The sequence below is a fragment of the Lissotriton vulgaris genome, chromosome 4_1, assembly GCF_964263255.1.
Source record: "Lissotriton vulgaris chromosome 4_1, aLisVul1.2, whole genome shotgun sequence".
Lineage (NCBI taxonomy): Eukaryota > Metazoa > Chordata > Amphibia > Caudata > Salamandridae > Lissotriton > Lissotriton vulgaris.
The window spans coordinates 159,373,011-159,399,440 of record NC_141691.1 but is presented as its reverse complement, the minus strand read 5'-3'; the positions used below and the strand labels follow the sequence as shown (position 1 = coordinate 159,399,440).

Genomic DNA, 26,430 nt, shown 5'->3' with positions numbered 1-26,430 from the left:
TTGCTCCAGGCTGGCCCTTGCTCCCCTCCAACAGAGGAGCACCCCGGACCCTCCTGGTCCACTCCAGACGCCATTTTGAGTCCACCGCGTGGGCTTGCATTTGCCAAGAGTTGTTGCCCCAATCCTGGGTCCAGCATCGCCGACAGCAGATACCTTCGTGGGACAGCTCGCACCTCCATCCTGGTCGCCGACAACGCCTCCTGGTCCAAGAGACTGCAGAGCCCAGCGTCGCCCACTCACCTGGTCGAGGTGACTTCATCCGGTGCCATCCTGGTGCCCATCTAATCACTGGCTAGTGATTCAGAACTTGGTCCCCTCTGCTTACAGGTCGTCTCCATCATCGATCCAGGCTTGGATCACATCATCCATCTTCACTGGTCGCCTGCCAGCAACTTCTTCTTTCAGGCTCCTGGTTCGTCAACGAAGAAACCCGACGACACTTGAACCCTATGCAGCCGCAGCCGCTGGGCTAGGTAAACCGAGTACCATGGTGCTCCAGCGTAGTCCAACTCTCTAAGTGTCCAGATCCACTTTCGTTTTTGACCTACCTAGTCGGGTTCGCCCGAGAACACTAACTTTTGCATTTACTAGTATCCATAGACTTTGTCCCGCATTACGCGTGAGAGTTCCCACTCTGCACACGACGTCCCTAGGCCTCCTGCTTCTAATCTAAGGGTTCAGCATTGTAGGCCTAGCGTTTCTAAAGTCTCTGAGCGTAGTACTTACCTGCTAGTAATTTCGTATTCCACTTTTGTAGTATATGGTTTTCCGTGCCCCTCGGGCATTTGTGTAAATTGTGCGACTTGCAGTATTTCTTTAAGAGTTTTGTATTGTGCTTAGCACCCTGTCCTCATAAAGAGTCCAGGGTTGTTGTGTTATAAATAAATATCCTTTTATTTTCATAACACTTGTGTGGTGTCCTTTCACTTGGTGTTCAAGGGGTATATGTGATGGTATAACAGCTGGCTTAGCACGCCCTCTAGAGTTTATCCTAAAGACTGCTCTTGTCCATGCTACTAGGATAGCTGGTTTATCGGTTGACTTACAACCAATCACCAATAAGGGTTGTTTGGAATGATACATAGTGATCACTAGAATAGTGAGCACTGCATATCAGGCCAACTTCTCACAAGGGGGTCTCAGCATCCAAAAGTTTGAAGACCTCTGCTATAGAGCGTCCGCCACACTGGGGAGCACTGTGCCGGGCCCGTGTCATGTAAGATCGATGCTCGTTTGTAGAAGATTTCCCAAAATGTACTTTGTATTATGAAAGCAAATGTAACGCTGATGCCGAGCAGAGAGCTTTAAACTAAACTATGGCAGTTGACACAGGCGACTGCATATCTTTATTTCATAATCTCCCCCTGCTTCATTTCCTAAGCTGCACTCTCACACACCCCTCTTCCCTCAACTGCCCGCGGTCCCAGCCTGTCCGCATACTAGCTGTGAAATACATATTATTCGGGTTCCACCTGTTTAGCTACCCTTCCACTTGCTGTCTGGTGGTGCAAAAAGCAGTAACCCTACTACTTAAATGCCAGCCTTTAAGTAAGTTGAGTCCATTTCGGTCTCAAATCCTGGCAGTAACTAATGTCATTGCAACGTGTCCCTATCAGGCATTGAGCAGGAGTCGGTGCTTGTAGGCATTACAGACTGCCACAAATCCCCCAGCAGGCAGGGTGCAAAGAGAGCCGGCTGCCTAAAATGGCTTCCTTCCACACTGCGCCGCAGCCCCTTCCACCTCCCCCACTGTCACATATTTCCCAGCACACCACCCGCTGCCTCTTTCACCTCTCGCCACCGCCACAAATCGGCCAGCAAGCAGCCAAGGCACAAACAGAGAGAAAAGGGGGGCCAATCGCCCCCCACGCATGAATGTCAAAATGGATGTTAAATCTAATGTTCTGAAATGTGCATTTAATAATTGTCAAAATGTTTATTTTATTAAAATTTTCATTTTATTTCATATTTTAATAAATACGGCCAGGGGGTCCCTGACCCCCTGCCTTCCAAAGACCCATGTCTTGACTTGTTGAATTAAGTAATGCATTTTGTGTAGTAAGGAGGGGGGTGGCCGGTAGTCCCAGACCATGCAGGTTTTGCTATAGTGGCTGGTGTAGAACCAGTCCACACTGGGGCATTTTTTTGCAACTACCACGCTCGGCTATTACAAACAAATAGCAGTATTTATTTCTACCCTTTATCTGCATGCCTCCGAGCTGTGTGTGAAGAAGTTGCTACCCGTTGTCCGGTCGGAGCCCTGCCCCGCAGGCTGGTAAAAACTCAGAGTATATTTCCCATCACCAAACACTAGTAAGTTATTTGCAACTACAACAGTGTGCTCCCTTTCATTTCCTGCATACACCACCTCAGGCAGCAGCAAGCTGTGTGCGATTTTTTTATTTATTTGTATTTTCTTTAACATTTGCTTCCAAAACAATAAATAATGTGGTGGCAATCATCGTGCTTTCCGACATGAATTAATGTTGCATCTAATGTGGGCCTTTCTCCTACCGTAACTGCGACAAAGGGCCTGAAATTAACCTGGAAATGACATTGCAGCTCGGTAGGGCCTGCAGCAGTCACACACCCCCTCTGGCCCTCTATGGGAAGGCGTAGGGACACAGGAACACCCACCCCTCAGACTCACCTGGAAATTGCAAGGTAGCACGGGATGCTAAAGTCCCTTTTTGCCACCTAGCAGGCTATGAAAACCGATCAACAATAGTTTTTCAGAGGGGGCGTGGCCTGCGGCATGAAGGAGTGAGACGTGCCTCGCCTCAGCTCCCGGCCCGCTGCTTAAATCCGGCTAACATTTATATCCCACACCGAAAGAAAACCTGCAAAACGGCAACCAGAAGCATTGCGGATTTACTGACCGTGACTTCGCCAGTTATTTTGCCGATCGGAGCCCGAAAACTGCCTAAGACGGAGCGGAGGCTGGAGCGGCGCTGTGTAGGCAAGATGGCGCCTGCGGGGAAACGGCCAGCCCAGCCCTGATCGGAGCTACGCCGCGGCACGTCGGCCCGAGAGCTCGCCGGCGGGCGGAGTCGAGAGAAGGAGAGACCCGGAGAGGAGAGATACGGGCACCCGCTCGGCGCTTCCGCACCCGGTGAGTGCCTGCCTGCCCGAGTGGTGTGGAGGATCGGCCCGTCGGAGGCCTCTACCTCGGAGCGGGGGGGGGGCCTGGATCTGGGCTCGGTAGGGACAACGAGAAGGCCGTGCGGGAGCAGCGCTTCCCTGGGCCCCTCTTCACCCCTCCCCCCAGTGATTGCAGTTGGTGTGGGGTGGCCAGGAGTGCAACAGAGGACCCGTCGCAGAGGGGGAGAGGAGGGCTTGCTCGCGCGGAGGCCCCTGCCGGGGCGGAACTGCCTTAGACCCTGGGACGCCACGGACGGCTTCTAGATACCGGAGCTGGCTTGACCAGCTGGGGGCCCGCCGCGCTACCTTGTAGGAGCCAGCAGATAAGCACATACTGAGTGAGGATTTGACCCTTGATATCCCCGGTGCGCTGCCCAGTGGTGCCTGATTTTTCTAACACTGTGTGTGGGACGGGCGCGCTCCGGGAGAGTCTTTGGGACTGGCCCCCCCACCGGCTGTGTAATTCATCCTCCTGAACATTTGTATTTGGCACGTGGAGAGCTATGGGGAAAAGGGATCTGCCTGCACGAGCTGCCCGGCAAGAATCCATTGAGAACTACACAATGGCGAAAGCACAGAAAGAGCCACCCCAGAATCCCCCGGAAAAGCACGCTGATATGGCCGCACTCCTGGAGGCGATTCAGGCCTCTAGAATTGATATCAAAGACTCCAGAGCTGCGCTGGAAACTAAAATAGGCGAAGTGGGATCCGAAGTGCTGCTGTTGCGCCAGGACTTTCGCAACCTCACTGAGAGGGTAACTACAGCGGAATCCAGAATCAGTGAAACGGAAGACTCCGTCGCCACCCTCCGCAAAGAAATGGCGGAGCTGCAGGCGTCACACAGACAGTTGCTGTGGAGGGTGGATGACGCCGAAAATAGGGCACGACGGAATAACCTCCGCTTCGTGGGCTTTAGGGAGGGCATTGAACGGACTGACACAGCAGCCTTCCTCCAAGACTGGCTGCGTACCACCTTCCCGCATGCCCAGTTCTCTAACTGTTTTGTTATCGAAAGAGCACACCGGGCACTGTTGGCGAGACCGCCGAGGGGGCGAGGCCGCGGCCGATCATTGCGCGCTTTCTGAACTACGCAGACAGAGACCTCATTCTCCATGAAGCCAGGAAGGCGGGAGAGCTGAACTTCGAAAACTCGCACATTATGATTTTCCCGGACTATAGTCAGGATGTCCAGGAGCTGAGAAGGTCGTATGATTCGGTCAAGGCGAAACTCCGAGACCTACATATCTCATATATGCTGCTTTTCCCGGCTAAGCTAAAGGTGATGTTCAAAGGCAAGTCGAATTTCTTCAGCCGCCCGGAGGAGGCCTGGCAATGGCTGGAAGAGAGACCCCTGCTTCAAGAAGCTGAGGAAGAGGGCCGCAGGATCCGAACGGAGCTCGCGGCAGCTAACTTTTGGAGAAACTCACCCAAACCCCCGAGATCCCAAATCCTGCGAATGCGACGAGGCTCACAACCGTCACCCTATGTGAACCCCCGTTTAAATGGCAGAGGAATGATGGACTGCGATGCCTCCTCCGCTACCACGGGAAATCGAGAGACCAGGTCAAGCTCCTCTGTGCTCAACGGACGAGGGAGAACTGGACAATGGGACATTATCGGAGGTGGATGAGGCAACGGACCGCTCAACACATCCGCTGGATGTGCTGATCCGGGAGATGGAGCAGGGGGCGACTGGTGGCCCAGAGGAGCAGGACATTGATACCCAAGACTCGCAGTCATGAAGAGGTTTGGGACCAACATCCGTGTCGGCAGCGGGCCGCTGCTGATACCATGCAAGTTGTACACACTTTCTTCTTCTCTTTTTTTTCCATAGACTCAGTTAGGTACTTGAGGGGTGCTGTTGTGGGACATGCGGTCTGGTTTGCTCCAGATACGACAGGACTCGGAGCACAACGCACTCACGGAGTTGGCAGCCCTTGTGGAACTCTCGTTTGAACCCTGGGGCTAGTTTGATATATGATCTAGTGGGTGGGCGACAGACCTTTACTGCCTGAAAGCCCTAGTTGTACATGGTTTCCTGGATGGGCTGGATGGGGGGAAAAGGTGGGGAGGGGGATGGAAGGGGGGGAACAGTTGATACAGTTTTTTGCGGGGAGGGGTCTTGGTTGGGGGGTAGGGGGTTGAGTTGGTTATCTGCAGTCAAGCGGTCTGGTATTATGTGCAGTGCTTTCACACCGGAGGTCCCCTAACCTCCACGCCCGGATGGCAAATACACTGTTGGCATCAGGATAATGGGAAAATACAGGTCCTGACATGGAACGTAAATGGTCTGGGTAACAAACTAAAACGGGGTCTGGTAAGTAACTATCTAAAGAGAATAGGCCCAGACATCGTTTTCCTACAAGAGACTCACCTTAAGGGCACGGCCTGTGCATTCATAGCGAGGGGTAGATATAAAGTGCTGGGACACGCGGGATACACGACTGGTTCCAGGGGGGTGGCGATCATTGTTAAGAATACCTTCCCATTTCGTGTCACCCGTACATGGGGTGACCCACTAGGAACATGTGTGGGAGTACAGGGGACTTGGTGTAGACGCACCTACACTCTTGTCTCAGTGTATGCGCCTCCGAAGTTGCAGGCAGCGACGTTGAAGAAACTAGCGACCATACTTCTAGATACCTCAGACTCTATTCAGGTAGTGGGTGGAGATTTTAATGATGTGATGGATAAGGGTTTGGATAGATCAGGGACGCCCAACACTCGTGGCCTGCGGACCCCCCTCACTCAAACAATGTCTGAAATAGGCTTGACTGATGTCTGGCGACTGCTACACCCAGACGCTATTGCATACTCCTTCTACTCTGCTGCACACAAGGTGTTCTCTAGGCTGGACTATGTATTCATACACAGACAGGAACTAACAATGGATGACACAGCAGAATACCTGGCAAGGGGTCTCTCTGATCACTCGCCACTCCTAGTATCGATTGGCCGCTCTGGGTATAAAGGAGATGCCTTGTGGCGCCTTGCTGCCTGGGACCTCACAAATAAAACAGTACTTAAAGGTGTTAGAGCTGACGCCCGAGTTTATTTGGCTGACAATGACGGATCGGTGGATTCAGCAGTGACCCTATGGGAAGCGCTGAAGCCAGTAATGAGGGACAGAATAAACAGAAGATTAGGGGAGGAGAAGAGGAAACAGCAAGAGGAGGTGGGGAATGTTGAGCGAGATATAGTGGAACTAGAGAGAGAACACCTTCGTACTAAAAGCACCACAACACTGCGTAAACTTCTAGACACTCAGAGGCGATATCGGGAATTAGTCTCAGAGGAGGCAAGAACGCAAAACCTGGCAACACTCCATCGATTGTATGACGTAGGGGATAAGTCGGGCAAACTCCTGGCGTGGCTTAGTCGTAAAGAGAGAGCGGCGAGATGGGTAGATGGAGTCATGGACGACAGGGGAAGGATGGTATGCTCAGACCCTCATATTGCAGACACGTACGCGACCTATTATGAACGCTTCTATGAAGCCAGACCATTGGGCACGTGAAAAGACGCCCTTCTCTTCCTGACACAGGTTACTCTACCTGTGGTGGACGCTGCGGCCCTTCCGGCACTGGAGGCCGACATCTCCTTGGAGGAGGTGAAAGCCGCCATATCGGGACTGAAGCCGGTAAGGTTCCAGGGCCGAATGCTTTCCCCCCGGAATTCTTTGAGGGTACGGCTGATATACTAGCCCCCCACCTGAGAAATCTCTTTACTGAGGCCTGCCGGGAAGGAGGCCTGCCGGCTGACCTCACCATGGCAATCATTATCCCTATACATAAGGAGGGCAAACCACGCGAGGATTGCGCCTCATACCGACCCATTTCCCTGTTAAATACGGAGGTGAAGATCCTCGCTACGGTCTTGGCGCAACGGCTAAGGACAGTAATACCTGACCTGATACACCTAGACCAAACTGGCTTCTTGCCGGACCGGGCCACGAAATTCAACCTCAGGCGCACGCATAACTGGCTGCAGGAGGTGAGAGGTGGGGAACCGCCACACTGGTTCCTTTCCTTAGATGCAGAGAAGGCCTTTGACTCGGTGCATTGACCGTTCCTAGAGGCCGTGCTGCAAACATTTGGCCTCGGTCCAAAATTCCTTACATGAATACGACTTCTATATACCAGCCCACGTGCCAGGGTGAGGGTCAATGGTAGACTCTCTCGCGAAATTAATAACCAAAGAGGCACCCGACAGGGCTGCCCTCTATCGCCACTTCACATTAACAATTGAAGTGCTGGCGGCCAGGATTAGGCAAAACCACAGGATCTCAGGCTTCCGGGTCGCTGGCACGGACGACTCGCAGGAAAAACTATCCCTGTACGCGGACGATGTTCTTTTGTACATCACGGACCCGAAGACCACAGCGCCCGAACTGTTCAGGGAGCTTGAGCGCTATGGCAGCTACTCCGGTTATGCCATCAACTGGCACAAATCTGTCCTCTTTGACCCTAGAGGAGTTGCCCGCGGGGAGGCGCTTCCGGATAGACTGGTAGTCTCTGAGGAAGGCTTTCAATATTTAGGGATATACCACACGCTTGACAGGCAACTGTCGCGCCGCAAATATGTAGAGAGAATACTCGTGAACTCCGCGTCGGACATGGACCGCTGGTGACAGCTCCCCTTGACACTTCTGGGCAGAGCAGCGATGTATAAAATGATAGTATTACCCAAATACCTTTACGCCTTACAGAATGAATATTATCTGCTCCCAGACAGCGTACTACGTAAAGTCCATGCAGACCTTCGAACTTTTATATGGTTGGACAGACAGCCGAGAGTAGCGTTGACTACCCTCCAGCGCCATCAGTATAGTGGTGGAATCTCGCTCCCCAATCTTGAAGCCTACTACTGGGCGGAACATGTATCCCCCATTAACGACTGGCTCCATGCCCCGGCGGACCACCCCATGTATGCACTGGAATGGGCCAAACTGTCCCCACATGCTCTGCTGACATATTTGTATGGCAGATCAGCGACGAAGGCGCTGCTCCCGGCCACGAACATCACACTCCGAGCCTGGAGAATGGCCACAAGACGTACAGGTTGGGATAAACGGCCTACCAGGCAGACTCCGCTCTGGCACTGCAAGTGGCTCCCGGAGCTGTATAGACTTACCGGATTTAAGAGATGGGATGATATCGGGATATCCACGATAGGAGACGTAATTGCTAGAGGTGAACTGAAACCCTTCGCGACCTTACAGGCAGAATATGGTCTACATCGAACACAGTTTTATAAATACACCCAATTGCGACATGCATGGAGGGCACAGGCCCTGACTTTAGAAGGCCTTCCCGAGTATGCTCCGCTGGAAGGTAGACTACTGCAGGAACGGATACCGAATAAGGCCGTATCACTCACATACAAAACACTTACCAATAACATGCTGGGGGACCTGGCGAATCTTAGAAAAAACTGGGAAAAAGATGTGGGCACCCTTGAGGACATCGATTGGGACACAGTTTTAATGCACCCCAGGGAGGTGGCTATTAAATCCCGGCTCCGTCTAATTCAATACAATGTGCTACACAGAACATACTTAGATAGGGTGAGATTGTTTAAAATGGGGAAAACCTTGGATGCCAAATGCCTAAGATGTCAATGTGAGGGAGGGGATTTCTTTCATATACTGTAGACGTGTGATAGAATACAATCCTACTGGACCCTCATATTTACTGAACTTAAAGATGTCTTGTCTGTGCCGCTTGAACAGGAGCCCAAGCTGGCCGTCTTGGGAATGACTAATGATGTTGATCTCCCACGTCCTTTGCTGGTGTTCTTGACCTTGGCGCTGGTAGTGGCAAAATGTGATATTGCAAAGTATTGGGGGGCGGGGAATGTCCCTATTGTGGAAGAGTGGAGGAGAGGGCTGGACATATACATGGCAGCGGAGCGGGTGACATATAAAGCGAGAGGTTGTCCGAATAAGTTTAAAAAGGTCTGGTCGAAATGGAGACACTATCACGGGTTGGATGGAGGGCTAGGAGTAGAGGGCCCGTGATCATGCCTGATGCTGTGGGGGGGTCGAGAGGGGGCTGAGGTGAACGTCATGAGTTGAACCTTATGCACCAGAAACGCACTGATGGATGAGCATTCTTATACTAAATGTCTAACGGGCGGGGTGGGGATTGGGGACTGGAGGAACTATCTGGTGCCACTGCTACGACTGCGCAGTTAAGTTCTGAACAAGAGTTGTTAAGACGATTTTTTCATGCATACTATGATGTTTGTTCTAGGGAAGGGGGGGGGGAAGATAACAGAAAATGCAGTTGCCTAGATGGTTCACATGAATGCCTCCTCTATTAAGTTGTTGATATGTGGAGAGAACACCACTGATGTTGTCGGATTGCTTTTATTGTACGTCTTGGAGAGGGTCGGAGGGCTTCATGAGTTTTATTCTGAAGTGTACCAATGCTTACTTTGAAACATGTATGTTAATATGGACCTACTTCCATCTGAGCATCTGCAATAAAAATAATTTTTAAAAAAAAACAATAGTTTTTCAACTTTTAACAGTATCCCTGTGAATCAGGTCCAATATATAAATGTAATTACCATATGCATAAACAGTGCTGGCATCCTGTGGTGCCTTTTGGGTGTTGTCTACTGGCGATGCTGTAGACATGGACCCTGGGGGCATGTTTTCTAATATGTGATTGCCAAAGTTAACTTAATACTTGAGCTTTATTTGAGCAAATAACTGGGTGACCAAATACTTCACTGTCCACTCTGCACGTCCTTCTAGTGGGAGAAAAATAAAAACTAGCATTGCAAAGCCAATCGGTTTGATGTTTGTACAGTGTGCACACACCCAATCCAGCCACCATAAAAATATCAAACATACCGGCTTTTCCAATGCCTGTATACATAAACTTTCAGGCCTCATTTGTTTTATAGAAGTAAAGTATGCTTATGAACTTTGAGGTGTGCTTCCTTGGTTTCAAAGAACCAAAGACTAAACCGCAACCCCATGTCTACCAGAATCAGAGCTTGACTTTGTGCTACTGTTACTCTATTTACTGTAAGTAAGTAAGTACATTTTTTATTTGCATTGTTAATAAAAACCATTGCAATTTCTCCATTTTAAAATTACATATACGTACTGTACATTTTCACCGTAAATTTAAGATTACATTTAAAACGATATAATTCCTTTTTAAAATCGTGAGGATTAAATACAAATTGACAATGAAATTCAACTTGATTTCAATTTTCTTTGTGAGCTTAAAAAAGAAGGTCGAGTTCCAGCATCCTCTTTCCACCACCTCAGTAGATTTGATAATATTAAACAAACATTTTAAATATAGTTCAGCTTAATAAAGTAACTGTAAGCTAAGTTGAGAGTCAAGTTTCTGCATCTTTTTCTCAACCTCCTTCATAAACTTCACCAAGCTGCAGTTCAACTGCGGGTCGTCGGGTGCGAAGCAGGCAAGAACTGCATGCCTTCGAGTACGTATTCCTCGTTGGTTGAACTGAATTTGCAACATGCGTTTTCTTTCCTCTAGCAATTTTTCACAGGAACACAAAAGATGTGGCATGTCCTAAATTGCCTTGCCACATAAATGACAGAGGAAACCCCCTTTATCCCTCAGCCAGTGTGGGAGGTGGGTTATGCAAGATAACAGGCCCAATCAGAATTTTAAAAACTTCAATTTTGTAGTTCTTGAGTACCCCAGGTCGAGGTAACTCTGCTGACCTTGTTTAGAGTAGGAGTTTAAAATAAACCATCCGTGTGAGCTCGTGGCAACTGTCGCCTTATCTTCAATCCATGAAAGATATTTTGTTGTTTTCTTTACCAATCTTTTGACCGTGGTATGATTTGTAGAGGTGTTCCACTGCTCCTGTATGCCTTGGTTCGCCAGGCTTTTTTCCAAGTACTTGGCAGCTGGCGAAGCAGGGTTTCGCTGTAATTCCGACCATAAGAAGCTATTTAAGGTCCCCTTTTTGGCCTTCCTGACTTCGTCCCACGTGGTTATGTACGTCCCCTGTGTTGCAAGAGACTGCTTCTGGCCACCAAACTCTAGCCTAAGTTGAGCCGGGGAGGTATATTTTGGCAGGCCAAAGATGATCCTGTATGCTGCTGTCACAGCCTTATCCAGAGTTGCTGCATCTCTTCCTCTTTGTAATTCGCTACCATAGGTAATTGTGGGCAAGAGTTTGGCTCGTATAACTTGTGCCAGAGGAAGAAGAGATGGGCTGATGAGTCTGCCATTTAGTTTTTTTAGCGAGAATACTATAGCAATGCCTTTTCCTCTGATGCTTTCTTTTTGGATGATAAACTGGCCACTGCTATCAATTTTGACCCCTAGGTACTTGTACATTGTTGTATCTTCTATATGGGTGTTGTTCCAAAACCAGCTCTGTGATGTTTTTCATTTCTTGTTGATTGACGTTGTTTTGGTCTTCTCCAAGTTTATTGTCAGATGATTCTCATCGGAGTATCTTTTTGTTGCATCCACAAGATTTTGCATCCCTATTTTTGTGTGACTGATTAAAACCAAGTCGTCTGCGTATAGTAACGTGGGCAATATTTGACCTAGTTTTGGTGCATGAGAATTGCAATTGTTAAGCACCGGAATGAGATCTCCTAAAAACAGGTTAAAAAGCGTTGGGGCCAGGACACATCCTTGTTTAAGGCCCTTGTTTGTTGGGATGCGTCTTGACAAATGAGAGCCGTCGCCCAGCTTCACCTGTACCCATGTTTCGCTGTGCAAGTTAATCAGCAGGTCTAACAAAGGCTTTGGTATTACCCATCTCTTCAGTTCTGACCATAGAAAATTCCGATTGATATGGTCGAAAGCCGCCTTGTAATCAATGAAGCACAAGTGGATTGGCATTTTAGTTATTTTTGCTTTGTCAATTAGCAGACCCATAGCCAAAATATTTTGTTGATGTCCCTACAGATTTAGCAAAACCCGTCTGGTTTGCAGGAATTAGAGAGTTTTCTGTGGCCTGGGCTAGCAATTTCTCCAAAAGGATCCCAGCAAAATACTTTGCCTCGTTATCCATAAGGGCAACCAATCTGTAGTTACATGGTAGAGATTTGTCCCCTGCCTTGAAGATTGGGGAAATAATAGAGCCCTTCCAGGAGACAGGTAATACATTAAGATGTTTAATTTATAAAAACAGTGGCTCGAGGGCTTCAGCCCATTCCTTTTCGTTCAGTTTGTAGAGAATGGGAGGGATTCCATTCGGGCCTGGCGCCCCTTCTCTCCTACCTTTTTTGATTTGGCGGTCGATTATCTTTTGTAGTTTTGTCGCGCATGTGCTCTTAATTCGACCTATTTGTTTGTATTGAGTATCGCACAGTGGTATTGGTTCGTTTTTATCGTTTTCTGTCGCCAAATCGTAGATTTTATGTTGTATGAAATGATCTTTAAGATGGTTTAACCATGTTTGTTCGGAGATATTAGAGGAGACTCCATCATGCCTAGGGTTTATAAAGGAATTGATTGTTTTCCCAAATTTTGCCCCGTCATTCTGCATGGTGTCTGAATATAATTTTGCCCACAGATTGTCCTCCATTGCTCTATTCGCTTCCCATTTTGTTTTTTTCAGGGATACCTTTAATTCTCGCAGATGGTTGTGTCTCGCCGTATCTCTTGGGAGATGCCTAAGTTGGCGCATAGTTTGAGCGATACATTTTTTTATGGTACACAGTCAAAATATCGAGTATGAAATATCGATTTACCAAAATATCGGGTCAGTAATTTCGAAGGTGCAGAATATCGATGACAAGAATATCGTTGGACAGAATATCGATCCTAAGGTAAGTAATATCGAAATACTTAATATCGATGTAAGTAATATCGAAGTTAGTAATATCGATAGCATATATATCGATGTTACTAATTTCGATTACACTAATATCGATATTTGTATTATTTCTTTTGTTTTTTATTATGTATGTGTTATATGTTTTACTTAAGTAATTAAAATAATTAATATTATATGTGTATTAAATGTATATATTAATAAAAAAAATTATAAGCAAATTATATGTTTTAGTACCGGAGCGGGTTGTGGGTTTATAGGGGAATAGGGTGGGAAGTAATTTAATTATGTTAAATTGATTATTAATTAGTAGGATTTATTAATGAATTTTAATTAATTGGTAATTATTTTTAATTAATTGGAGAATAATTTTTATTAATTGAATAATTGATAAATATGTTCTGTAGTGGGTTATGGGTTTATAGGGAAATAGGGTGGGAAGTAATATAAATTGGTTACATTAATTATTAATTAGTAGTTAATAATAATTAATTATAAATAATTGGTAATTACATTTAATTAATTGGTAAATCATTTTAATTAATTGATTAATTGATAAATATGTTCTATAGCGGGTTGTGGGTTTATAGGGGAATAGGGTGGGTAGTAATTTCATTATGTTAAATTAAAAAATAATTAGTAGTTATTATTAAATAATTTTAAATAATTTGTAAAAAAATGTAATTAATGGTTATTTCATTAAAATTAATTGATCAATTGATATATATGTTCTGTAGCGGGTAGTGGGTTTATAGGGGAATAGGGTGGGAAGTTATTTAATTATGTATAATTAATTATTAATTAGTAGGAATTATAAATTAATTTTAATTAATTGGTAAATAATTTTAATTAATTCATAAATCGATAAATGTGTTCTGTTGTGGGTAGTGGGTTTATAGGGGAATATGGTGGGAAGTAATTAAATGTAATTAAGTACTAATTTTTTGAAATTGATTGTTTCTTAAATAATATACTTGTTAATTAATTATTAATTGGTAATTAAATATTATAAAATGGTATTTTTTAATAATTATTTTTGGTTAAATATATTTAGTTAATCATGTTTTTTATAATTATGTATAGGTATTGTATATGGTTTAAATTTTTTTAATAGTTTATATCATTTTTTAAATAAAAAGCTTTTATTTATACGTATGTTATTTTAACCCCTACGCTATCCAACATTATCCCTACTGTTGCATTCTCTGGAGTTGGAATAGTTATTGTTACCCCTACGCTATCCAACGCTTTCCCTACTGTTGCACTCTGTGGAGTGGGAATAGTAATTATTACTCCTACGCTATCCAACGCTTTCCCTACTGATGCACTCTCTGGAGTGGGAATAGTAATTTTTACTCCTACGCTATCCAACACTTTCCCTATTGTTGCACTCTCTGGAGTGGGAATAGTAATTTTTACGCCTACGCTATCCAACGCTTTCCCTATAGTTGCACTCTCTGGAGTGGGAATAGTAATTTTTACTCCTACGCTATCCAACGCTTTCCCTACTGATGCACTCTCTGGAGTGGGAATAGTAATTTTTACTCCTACACTATCCAACGCTTTCCCTATAGTTGCACTCTCTGGAGTGGGAATAGTAATTTTTACTCCTACGCTATCCAACGCTTTCCCTACTGATGCACTCTCTGGAGTGGGAATAGTAAATTCTACTCCTACGCTATCCAACGCTTTCCCTACTGTTGCATTCTCTGGAGTGGGAATAGTCATTTTTATCCCTACGCTATCCAACGCTTTCCCTACTGTTGCACTCTCTGGAGTGGGAATAGTAATTTTTACTCCTACGCTATCCAACGCTTTCCCTACTGTTGCACTCTCTGGAGTGGGAATAGTAATTTTTACTCCTACGCTATCCTACGCTTTCCCTACTGTTGCACTCTCTGGAGTGGGAATAGTAATTTTTACCCCTAGGCTATCCAACGCTTTCCCTACTGTTGCATTCTCTGGAGTTGGAATAGTTATTGTTACCCCTACGCTATCCAACGCTTTCCCTACTGTTGCACTCTGTGGAGTGGGAATAGTAATTATTACTCCTACGCTATCCAACGCTTTCCCTACTGATGCACTCTCTGGAGTGGGAATAGTAATTTTTACTCCTACGCTATCCAACACTTTCCCTATTGTTGCACTCTCTGGAGTGGGAATAGTAATTTTTACGCCTACGCTATCCAACGCTTTCCCTATAGTTGCACTCTCTGGAGTGGGAATAGTAATTTTTACTCCTACGCTATCCAACGCTTTCCCTACTGATGCACTCTCTGGAGTGGGAATAGTAATTTTTACGCCTACACTATCCAACGCTTTCCCTATAGTTGCACTCTCTGGAGTGGGAATAGTAATTTTTACTCCTACGCTATCCAACGCTTTCCCTACTGATGCACTCTCTGGAGTGGGAATAGTAAATTCTACTCCTACGCTATCCAACGCTTTCCCTACTGTTGCATTCTCTGGAGTGGGAATAGTCATTTTTATCCCTACGCTATCCAACGCTTTCCCTACTGTTGCACTCTCTGGAGTGGGAATAGTAATTTTTACTCCTACGCTATCCAACGCTTTCCCTACTGTTGCACTCTCTGGAGTGGGAATAGTAATTTTTACTCCTACGCTATCCTACGCTTTCCCTACTGTTGCACTCTCTGGAGTGGGAATAGTAATTTTTACCCCTAGGCTATCCAACGCTTTCCCTACTGTTGCACTCTCTGGAGTGGGAATAGTAATTTTTACTCCTAAGCTATCCAACGCTTTCCCTACTGATGCACTCTCTGGAGTGGGAATAGTAAGTTTTACTCCTACGCTATCCAACGCTTTCCCTACTGTTGCACTCTCTGGAGTGGAAATAGTAATTTTTACCCCTACGCTATCCAATGCTTTCCCTACTGTTGCACTCTCTGGAGTGGGAATAGTAATTTTTATTCCTACGCTATCCAACGCTTTCCCTACTGTTGCACTCTGTGGAGTGGGAATAGTAATTTATACTCCTACGCTATCCAATGCTTTCCCTACTGTTGCACTCCCTGGAGTGGGAATAGTAATTTTTACCTCTACGCTATCCAAAGCTTTCCCTACTGTTGCACTCTCTGGAGTGGAAATAGTAATTTTTACCCCTAGGCTATCCAACGCTTTCCCTACAGTTGCACTCTCTGGAGTGGGAATAGTAATTATTACTCCTACGCTATCCAACGCTTTCCCTACTGATGCACTCTCTGGAGTGGGAATAGTAATTTTTACTCCTACGCTATCCAACACTTTCCCTATTGTTGCACTCTCTGGAGTGGGAATAGTAATTTTTACGCCTACGCTATCCAACGCTTTCCCTATAGTTGCACTCTCTGGAGTGGGAATAGTAATTTTTACTCCTACGCTATCCAACGCTTTCCCTACTGATGCACTCTCTGGAGTGGGAATAGTAATTTTTACTCCTACACTATCCAACGCTTTCCCTATAGTTGCACTCTCTGGAGTGGGAATAGTAATTTTTACTCCTACGCTATCCAACGCTTTCCCTACTGATGCACTCTCTGGAGTGGGAATAGTAAATTCTACTCCTACGCTATCCAACGCTTTCCCTACTGTTGCATTCTCTGGAGTGGGAATAGTCATTTTTATCCCTACGCTATCCAACGCTTTCCCTACTGTTGCACTCTCTGGAGTGGGAATAGTAATTTTTACTCCTACGCTATCCAACGCTTTCCCTACTGTTGCACTCTCTGGAGTGGGAATCGTAATTTTTACTCCTACGCTATCCTACGCTTTCCCTACTGTTGCACTCTCTGGAGTGGGAATAGTAATTTTTACCCCTAGGCTATCCAACGCTTTCCCTACTGTTGCACTCTCTGGAGTGGGAATAGTAATTTTTACTCCTAAGCTATCCAACGCTTTCCCTACTGATGCACTCTCTGGAGTGGGAATAGTAAGTTTTACTCCTACGCTATCCAACGCTTTCCCTACTGTTGCACTCTCTGGAGTGGAAATAGTAATTTTTACCCCTACGCTATCCAATGCTTTCCCTACTGTTGCACTCTCTGGAGTGGGAATAGTAATTTTTATTCCTACGCTATCCAACGCTTTCCCTACTGTTGCACTCTGTGGAGTGGGAATAGTAATTTATACTCCTACGCTATCCAATGCTTTCCCTACTGTTGCACTCTCTGGAGTGGGAATAGTAATTTTTACCTCTACGCTATCCAAAGCTTTCCCTACTGTTGCACTCTCTGGAGTGGAAATAGTAATTTTTACCCCTACGCTATCCAATGCTTTCCCTACTGTTGCACTCTCTGGAGTGGGAATAGTAATTTTTACCCCTAGGCTATCCAACGCTTTCCCTACTGTTGCACTCTCTGGAGTGGGAATAGTAATTTTTACTCCTAAGCTATCCAACGCTTTCCCTACTGATGCACTCTCTGGAGTGGGAATAGTAAGTTTTACTCCTACGCTATCCAACGCTTTCCCTACTGTTGCACTCTCTGGAGTGGAAATAGTAATTTTTACCCCTACGCTATCCAATGCTTTCCCTACTGTTGCACTCTCTGGAGTGGGAATAGTAATTTTTATTCCTATGCTATCCAACGCTTTCCCTACTGGTGCACTCTGTGGAGTGGGAATAGTAATTTATACTCCTACGCTATCCAATGCTTTCCCTACTGTTGCACTCTCTGGAGTGGGAATAGTAATTTTTACCTCTACGCTATCCAAAGCTTTCCCTACTGTTGCACTCTCTGGAGTGGGAATAGTAATTTTTACCCCTGCGCTATCCAACATTTTATATAATTAATAGTAAAAATATAAAAAGTATATTTAATTTTTTATGTTTTGTACATTTAATGTATGTTATTGTTTTATGTTTGTAAATGTATTTGTAAATTAGAATATATTTTAATAATTTATAAGTTAGTAAAATAATTATTACATCATATTGTTCAGAACATATATATTATATATTTACAGTATATATTTAATTAATGTATTATTATTATATATGTATTATTTATTAATTTTAAACATTAATAGATACTTTTAACTATGTATATTATATTTATTAGCGGTATTGACTTTATTTTACATTTATATTTTAAAAGATAAAAAAACGATATTTTTAACATCTATATTATTTTTTCGATATTTTTGTACTTACCATGTTGTAGATAGGATGTCGATATTCTTGCCCTCGAAATTTTAGACTCAATATTACTGTAGGTCGATATTTTGGAGGTCAAAATTTTGTCAGTGATCCTTTTTTTATACGTTTTATCTTTACTTTGTGATCTTTTGTGAAAGAAGTCATATTGCTATCCTTCTGTGCATATTGGAGCTTTGGAGTTGTAGTGTAACCTGCCATGGTGGTTGTAAAACTCTCCCATTTCTCAATCTCACTTGCTCCAATTCTCCCATCGAAGTGTCGCTTTGCCATTTCTTTTAGGTCTCCGTCCTTGACTACCGAATTCTTAATCCTTTTGTAATTGATGGTATAAATTAGATCATTCGGTACCAGCGATGCTCAAATTTAGGTTTGCTGATGTTAAGTATGATTTCCTGGGGACAGTGGTCGCTGTCAGCTTTTTCCCCTATTTGGAATGAGGCAATATGACGGAATAAGGATAGTGACATAAAAGTGTAATCCAGTATTTTGCTGAATCTTGTTGTATGAAATGTACACGCTGGTGGAGTGTCTCCATTACATCTCCCATTTAATGCTCTGAGGTTATAGCACTCAAGGTTCTCTAACACCTCCTCTCCTAACTTTGAATATTTGGATGTTTGTGGAGACTCTTGATATGGTATGTTCCAGGCTATGTTTTGATAGTGATTCTCATCATTTGTTCAGATTCTCATCAGATTAAGATTGAAGTCCCCAGTGATCATAACGTCCGTTATCGGAGTATCGTTTATAATTTCCTCCAGGCTTTTACATAGTTCTTTTCCAACCTTTCCTTTCCTTTTTGGGTGTATATAGACGTTGATCAGTGTAAGATTTGTGCCCTTCTTGCCTAGTTTGGAGGTGGATACATTTATTATCTTAAGATCTGCAGTGATTGATCCTAGTTCCTTGATCTCATAGACACTTGCAGTTGAAACGTGGGTTACTAGGCCCCTTGTGGATGGCCATATTTTGCTGTTCTCACCGCACTGGTGAAGAAGCGTAGAAATCCATGCAAGTGCGGAGGCTCTAGTTGCCATGTTTCTTGCAGGGACATAATATCAAAGGATCGAAACTAGCTAACAAATTCTGGATCAGATATTTTAGAGGCAAGACCGTTGATGTTCCATGAGCAGATTCTAAGTTGGTTTTCGCCTGCTTGTTTTCGGGAGATTTTTCGTTGGTCAATTTGACTGATTATTTATTGTCTCATGTGAGAAGATCATTTCCCTGCAGAAATTGTAGTAAAATGAAATACAGAAAGGCACCCCTTCTGTATCCCATGAATACAGATTGAATTTTGTGTTATTGTAATATTTTGAAATTACTATCCCTTGGAAGCAGAAGTGGTTCAAGTTCAAAAGGTGAAGAATATGTGATTAGATGTGTGCATCAGAATGGTAGAGCTGGGCCTAAACTCCCTTAGTTGGCAGGGTGTGCCAAGAGGTTGGTCCCTTGCTCCCTTTGCCACTGAATTCAAGCTGGCCTGGCTGATGAGTGGTGTTACCCCTAAACCAGTTCCAGGATGCCTGTTTCCAGTTCAGGGAAGACCTGGTTTGGCAGTTCAGGCTGTTCTGTACCCATGAGAAACAGGGTCAAGACTGATTTGCATTTGGCTTGCTCCGAACTGGGGTGGTGAAGTGAGCTAAAGAAAGATGATGGATTCAACCCAGATCTGTGACTGGAGGTGAGTGTCCGAAAAGCTTTAGCGCTCTGTCTATTATCTCCTAGTGTTTGCTTTGTTCACCCTATATTGGCAGGGTATGCCCAGGCGTGGGTGCCTTGCTCACTTTGACACTGGATTCCAGCTAGCCTGGCTGATGAGGGGTGTTACCCCGAAACCCGTCCCAGGATGCTTGTTTCCAGTCAAGTTAAGACCTGGCTTGGCAGTTCAGGCTGGACAGTTCCAATGAGGAACAGGGTCAAAACTGATTTGGATATGGCTGGTCCGAACTGTGGTGGCGATGTGCCAGAGTAACTTAACCCCCAGTGGTGACTGATGAGAGTGAGATCTACAGGTCCACAGAAGCGTGGAGCGCAGTCTCTTCCCCAGGACACTATGTGCAGTAGCTCAAAAGTCAGTAAAAGTAATTGTGCCTGTTCTGTGAACTATTACGTTTAACATGTATATTGAAGTACTTTATTTATCAAAGTAAAGGACATGGTGGGACAATCAGTTATTGTGCTGCTGGGAATTGATGTTTTTGGGGTTTTACAACCCCCCCCCCCCCCCCCCCCACAACACTACCGGCCTGAGAAGCCTGTGATTGATCGTCATTGCTATGACTGAGAGTTAAATGCTGAAGGTGTTGTACTTGGCCCAGTTTTGAGGAAACAGTCATCAAGCTACAACTAATGAGAAAAGAGAACACGAACCAGGCTACACATCCACAATCTACACCATGTGGACAAATCTGGGGCATTTTACATATAATAAGATTAAGATAGGAAAGTAAGAAAACACATAAGGTCCACTTTGCGACACTCACCCCACAAATATTTCTGTTCCATAGGGACAACGAGCTTTCTTGCTTAATTATTACTTTTAGTGCTTCGGAAACAAAACCAAGGGCACATGCTTCATGTATTCTTTAAACTAAATATATGTATGGTGAAAAGGTCACGGTTTCCAAGATAAGTCAAATACAATATTTATATGTACAAGATGGATTGTATGTGAGATAAGCGGCTAATGTTTAACTTGACATCTCCTCTCCAGTCTTTGTATATGTTTCTAATATAATAAGTTATAGAGAGAATCATTATTTTACTGCATAGTTTGTCTAGATGTTAAAGGAACGCCATTAACACAATTTTGGAAAATACCAGGAGCAAAATCACTCCAGGACAAACACTAACTTATCGGGGTAAAAAGAGAAAATGTTCTGGACTGAGATTCAGCAAAAAATAAATACCACCTCTTCCTGAAATCCGCCATCCCTAAGAACTGCGAACACTATGTTAATATTAACTAATGTCCATTTTCTGTCGCTAACTGTATAGTATTACATACCTTTCCAAAGCAGAGTTAGAAAATTAATATTTGTACAGTACATTTTATGTTTTTGGGCTTTAAAAATGTCCATGACAGGACACAAACACGAGCCATCTATAATTTGTCCTCAAAGGGAATGACATCTATATGATGTAATGTCAATTTGAAGCAATGTAAAACTCTGATGTCTGAGAAACCTTGAATACTGAGAACAACTCAAGCTAAGCTTATTGAGTTTGCCACTATGCAGAAAGTGGGAGATTCCTCTTATACTTTCCTTCCCATATGCCTGGAAGTTCAGTGAACTGCATGAACAGCATGCATCTGCACAAGTCGTAGGCGTGCGCAAATAAGTGGGGATATTTTTGGCCTTTATTTGAATCGGGTTCACCGCCTTGACTTATTTTGAACAACCGCTATTATAGTGACTGTCTGAATATTCCTCCAGTTTTTAGGAGGCATTCTCCTGCTAATGATTGATTGTATGCCATCCATCAATCCACCCAGTTTTTTATATTAAGGACAAATGTGAAATAAATTTCGCACAACAAATTGGATGAATGCGTTGAGACTCCTTACCACGATTGAGCAGCTGATTAAGCCTCCTCTTTTGTGCACTTTCAGCAGATCCTCAAAGAGCGTTGTCCTTTGAGTGATGTGTTCCCTGTATTTGCCTTTGAGTAGGTCTAGTGGTTCAGTCACAGCACCAGTGAAATCCACAATGGCGTCAGCGGTGTTGCCTCCATCCAGAGCTTCATAGGAGCCAGCAAACCTATGGCCATCAGAAAGGGTAGAGGCTTATTTTGGGTATAACTACTGTTTCTCTCAACACATTACTAGGCAATCCAGGGAAATCAAATAATTTGCCATTTTGAAAGTTGTAAACAAGGTACATGTAGTATGATCCATTCACATCATTAGAAGTGAGGCATTTAAACAATGATGTGTCTCCTGGTGGTCAATAAAGAATTGACAAACTCAACAGTTCTAACTTTCTGTTTCTAATGGAAATAAGTTGTTTTTTGGCACAGAAGGTGACAATTCAGAAGTTTGCTCATGCCAATGGTTTGAAAAGTGATTTGTAAAATAAATGTAAATTATACACAATTACTTTCCTAGGACAAAAGTGGAAGAAAGGGTGTCACCATGAAAACAGGCGTGGAACTCTTCCACTGAAGTCAGGGATCATAGATCCTGTTTCAGAAATAAACCCGCCCAGCAGTAACAATACTGTTCGCTGATAATAATGCCCATCTAGATGGAGAGGATGGTGGTAGTGGATATGCCTATCTGAAGTGGCAGACCAGCCTTTACATCAACCTAATATAGGGGACACCATACCAAGGTAGAAAATGTCCTCTGTCAGAGAATTGCATCACCTGGCAGAAGAATTGTCGGGTAAAAAATAGGGTACAAGAATGTCCTTGGTAGAAATCATTGTGATGAAAATTGCCACGAAGGCTTGAATTCATCTGATTTTTGGCTTCCTCTTCAGATACAAACCTCTACAAAAAAGGAACGCATGTTTTTCATCCAGTGGGTAGTAGCACATACAGAAGTAGACACCGACAGACAATAACATGCTATGAGTGTTATGCCGATTGTAGTGGACATCTTCCGCAAACATTTGAGACTATGTGGCACTCCCAGAGTCAATATCTTCCTCATACTAGTTTTGCTCCCTGCAAGTTGCATTAATCAGATGGTATGCAGCCACCTCACCTCAGTTTCCAATGTGAGTTGCACCCACCAGTGTGAGGGTATCTGAGCCTCTGCCTGCCACTTACCTCTTTCTTACCACACAACCAGCACACTTCACCACAGGGACACAGACTTCCAAGCTGAGAAGAAAAGCCACTGCCATCACAAAGGTGCCTGGCAACAAAGCCCTACTTTCTTCAGCCGTACAATAACTGTGGTAATAGTGCAGTGATGAGAGTTAGTAAGAGCTCTTACTGTGGCCACCAAGAACAGCTCTTTCTCTTCAAGGTTGCCACCCTTTGCAGTTCATACCTCAAAGCAGACGTTCTTGTAACTCAGTGGCTCGCAGTAATACCTGGCCCCTGTGTTTACAGGGACAACAGCAACATTTGACACAAGGATTGACTAACTGCCTTTGAGTCACAAAGGTCCTCAAGCTGTATGTAGCCTGCCTAAGTACAAACCTAATCTTTCAATATTAGGAAAGTGGTTCTGCACTTGTATGAGGCTGTTTGTCTACCTGACGTGTACGACTAACGTTGGGAATTGGGTCCTTTACTTGTTAAAGGCTAGTAATATCATATTAAGTCTCTTTATCACCAACACCCCAACCCTTCCAAACTAAAGTGTAGTCAGAGTCATATATATGGCAGGGTCCCTCTACTGTTTCATTTATCAATCCTATTCTGAGTGAAAGCAAGGTTTTGATTATGCGGCACATTGTTTTCATTCCGAACATATTCGGTCCCTGTTGAAGAGTAACAGCATGTTTCACAGTATATTATTGCTCACTGCTGTACAGTAAAAGTTGGATATGGTAAAATGTATTTAACCTGGATTTTTTCACTTTCTAGGGTCCTAAAACATTAATAGCTCAGAGTTTCTGCAAATAAAACAATCACTAATGGAAACAATTACCAGATAGGGAAACAATTTGGAGTCTCTCTTGGGCCAGTTAATAAACAGATTTGTGGAAGAAGTTTTAGATTATGTTTTCTACAGAACAATCTTGTATATAGCTTAAGGTTAACAGCCCTAGGCTTGCTTCCAGCACAGATGTGCACACTGCCTCTTTGTTGTGTGAAACAGAAGCCTTTTTTATACACAGCTTCATTGTAGCTAATTCTAGTCCCACATTGCAAGTCATCAGCCCTGTAAAGATTTGAAAATTAAATAGAATAGTATGGCAACAGTAATGTGTATGCCAATACATCATATAAAGCTCGTTGTTCATAGAAGCAGGCACATATTCAGGCAACAGAACCCAACATATAACTTTAACATTTGAATGTCATTTTTAATTATGATAAAATAAGTTTAATAGGCTTTTGTCAAGATGAGTGTCTCTTACTATGAGAAGACAAGTAATTTAATTGGTCGATTAAAGTAAAGGCGAAATTAAATGTGTTTCTACTTTTTTGTTTTTCCTTATACCAGAACTATGCACGAGTTCATATAAGGGTGCATTTTCCATATTACAAATGGGGAAATGAAAGGAAGGAATCAAGTGGCTTTGTCCTTGAACAAAATGTTCTTATAAATTAAATTCTGAGTACCAGCTCTTAATTTGTTCCTGTAAAACCGCTGGGCCATTCACCATGGTATGCACATAAAACCAATGAGAAGTGGAATTTTTGAACCAAAGATTTCTCTTATGAGGATGCATTACGTACTCTATGTGCTGGTAAGGGTGCCATCGCCAGCTTTACCAAACGGGCACCATGCACCATGCACCATGCTTAGGTTTCCTGCTTGCCAAACGTTTTTGTTTAGAGAAAACAAACTCCCAAAGTTTTTTCTAAACAAAAAACAACTGAGTTTGGGGCACAGGAATATTTTTTTCCTGCCCACAGGGGCACTTTACTTTTTTCCGTTTCTGTCCACCAGGGAAAATCAGTGACAGCCTGGGTGGGTCGACTGTCACTGTTGGCTGCCTTTTGACTGCCTGGTCGTAGGTATAAACTGGCAAAGGCAGATGAGTACCTGCCCGTGTAAGAACAGTTCTACCTATAAATCGGAATAGTATAGAGGAACTGCGCAAACCTGTTGCTGGGAGGATCCATCCTCAACTATGCTGATGCACGAAGACTTAGCGTGTGGACAGCTATGGACTTACCTTGGGGCGCTGGCCCTGACAATATGTGTTTGGCCAGCGCTGGGTGGGAATTCTTCCTACTAATTGCACGTATGAACTTGTACCCCCCGATTATCAGTTGCAAGGCCTGATGTAGTGTGTCTGGTACACCCAATTGCTGCGCCGCCAATGAGAAAAAGTCTAATGCACTGTGATTTTCTTTACTGTAATGTTCCTTAAAAATTGCTAAGAAACAGATTTGACAAAAAAAAATATTATAGAGGAACTGTAAGTATTGTGGGGTGGAAGCACCGTCAGTTTACTGCCCTGCCAAACTCGAAAAGAGAGTCACTAGAAAAGTAGTGACTAGCGATAGGGATGAAGAACAACCATGAAGTTAACAACTTCTGATTTCAATAGACAAGTGCTTCAATTGAAAATATGATCTTGACACATGTACAGCATATGCCCATTGGCACTACAGGCACCCTATTAAATGTAAATGTATTTGAGCTTATATAGCGCACAGCTACCCGCAGTGGGTTTCCCGCGCTTGCTTAGGGAACACGTCCTGGTATTCCCCTGTGAGATAACCCCGGCAGGGTATCCACAAGGTGAAAGCCAGGCATCCCACCACGAGGGGCCGTTGTGGAGATTAAGCAAGCTATAGCCCAGAGTCGCAGAGTGTGGACCCGTGAGTCGAGAAGGCACCGGAGCGAGAATTATCGAGTCCGTGGAATTTTTGAGCCCAAGACCCGCCGAGGCGAGGAATTGAACCCTGGTCCAGGGCCGATCTCAGATTCCGGGTCTGCCGCCTCTAACCCCTGAGCCACACTTCTCTATTACAGAAAGATTCCAGGGGCCATATTACAGGAGTGCCCCAGGGGTGCAACAGGTGTTTGCACATTCTTTGCGCTCCTGGGACACTATGGTATTACAGAAGGGGCCACAGACGCTTGTGCGTTCCTTTCTGTAATACCGATAGCCCTGGTGCACACAAAGGACTAGACCAGATCTCTCGTCAGAGGGCGTGCCCTCATTTGCAAGGGGGAGTTTGCCATGCAAATGAGGGAATCCCTTTGCCTCTGCACCCACACCGTATTACAGATGCGGCGCAGAGGCAAATAAGCTGCCAGGAGGCACAATGTTAGTGCGCCCCATATGCAGCTCACTGGAGGGGTGAAAGGGGGTCCCATGGACCCCCCAAACATCCCTTTGCAGGTGGGTGCAGTAACTCACTGCTTCCGCCCGCAAGGGGTTCTCTAATCCCCCTTAAAAGCGCAGGCGGCTGCCCCCTGCACTGTGAAACAAGAAGCGGCTTCTGAGCAGCCGCTTTATTTTTCACATGAATGCACTGTCCCCAGGGGAGCGCAACTTCGCGGCTGCCCTGGGGGCAGCAAATTCATCTTAATATGGCGTATTTTCCTCGCATGCACTGTGCACATATTTTAAAAGGTGCACCAGGCGCAAACAAGGAAAATGTGCTCTATGTATGATACTTTAATATTACCGAAGGGGCCACAGAGGCTTGTAAGGCACTCATTTGCATATGTTATGTTATGTGTATTTAACATA

At 44.4% G+C, this 26,430-nt stretch overlaps 1 protein-coding gene across 1 annotated transcript in view; it reads right to left on the bottom strand.

Annotated features, from left to right (window-relative positions):
- The window catches only part of CAPN6 (calpain 6), a 521,958-nt gene that overhangs the window by 174,688 nt on the left and 320,840 nt on the right, over positions 1–26,430 (bottom strand). Inside the window, exon 5 of the mRNA XM_086918437.1 lies at positions 21,660–21,852. Coding sequence (XP_086774563.1) covers positions 21,660–21,852 — 193 coding nt within the window. The remainder of the gene's footprint in view (positions 1–21,659; positions 21,853–26,430) is intronic.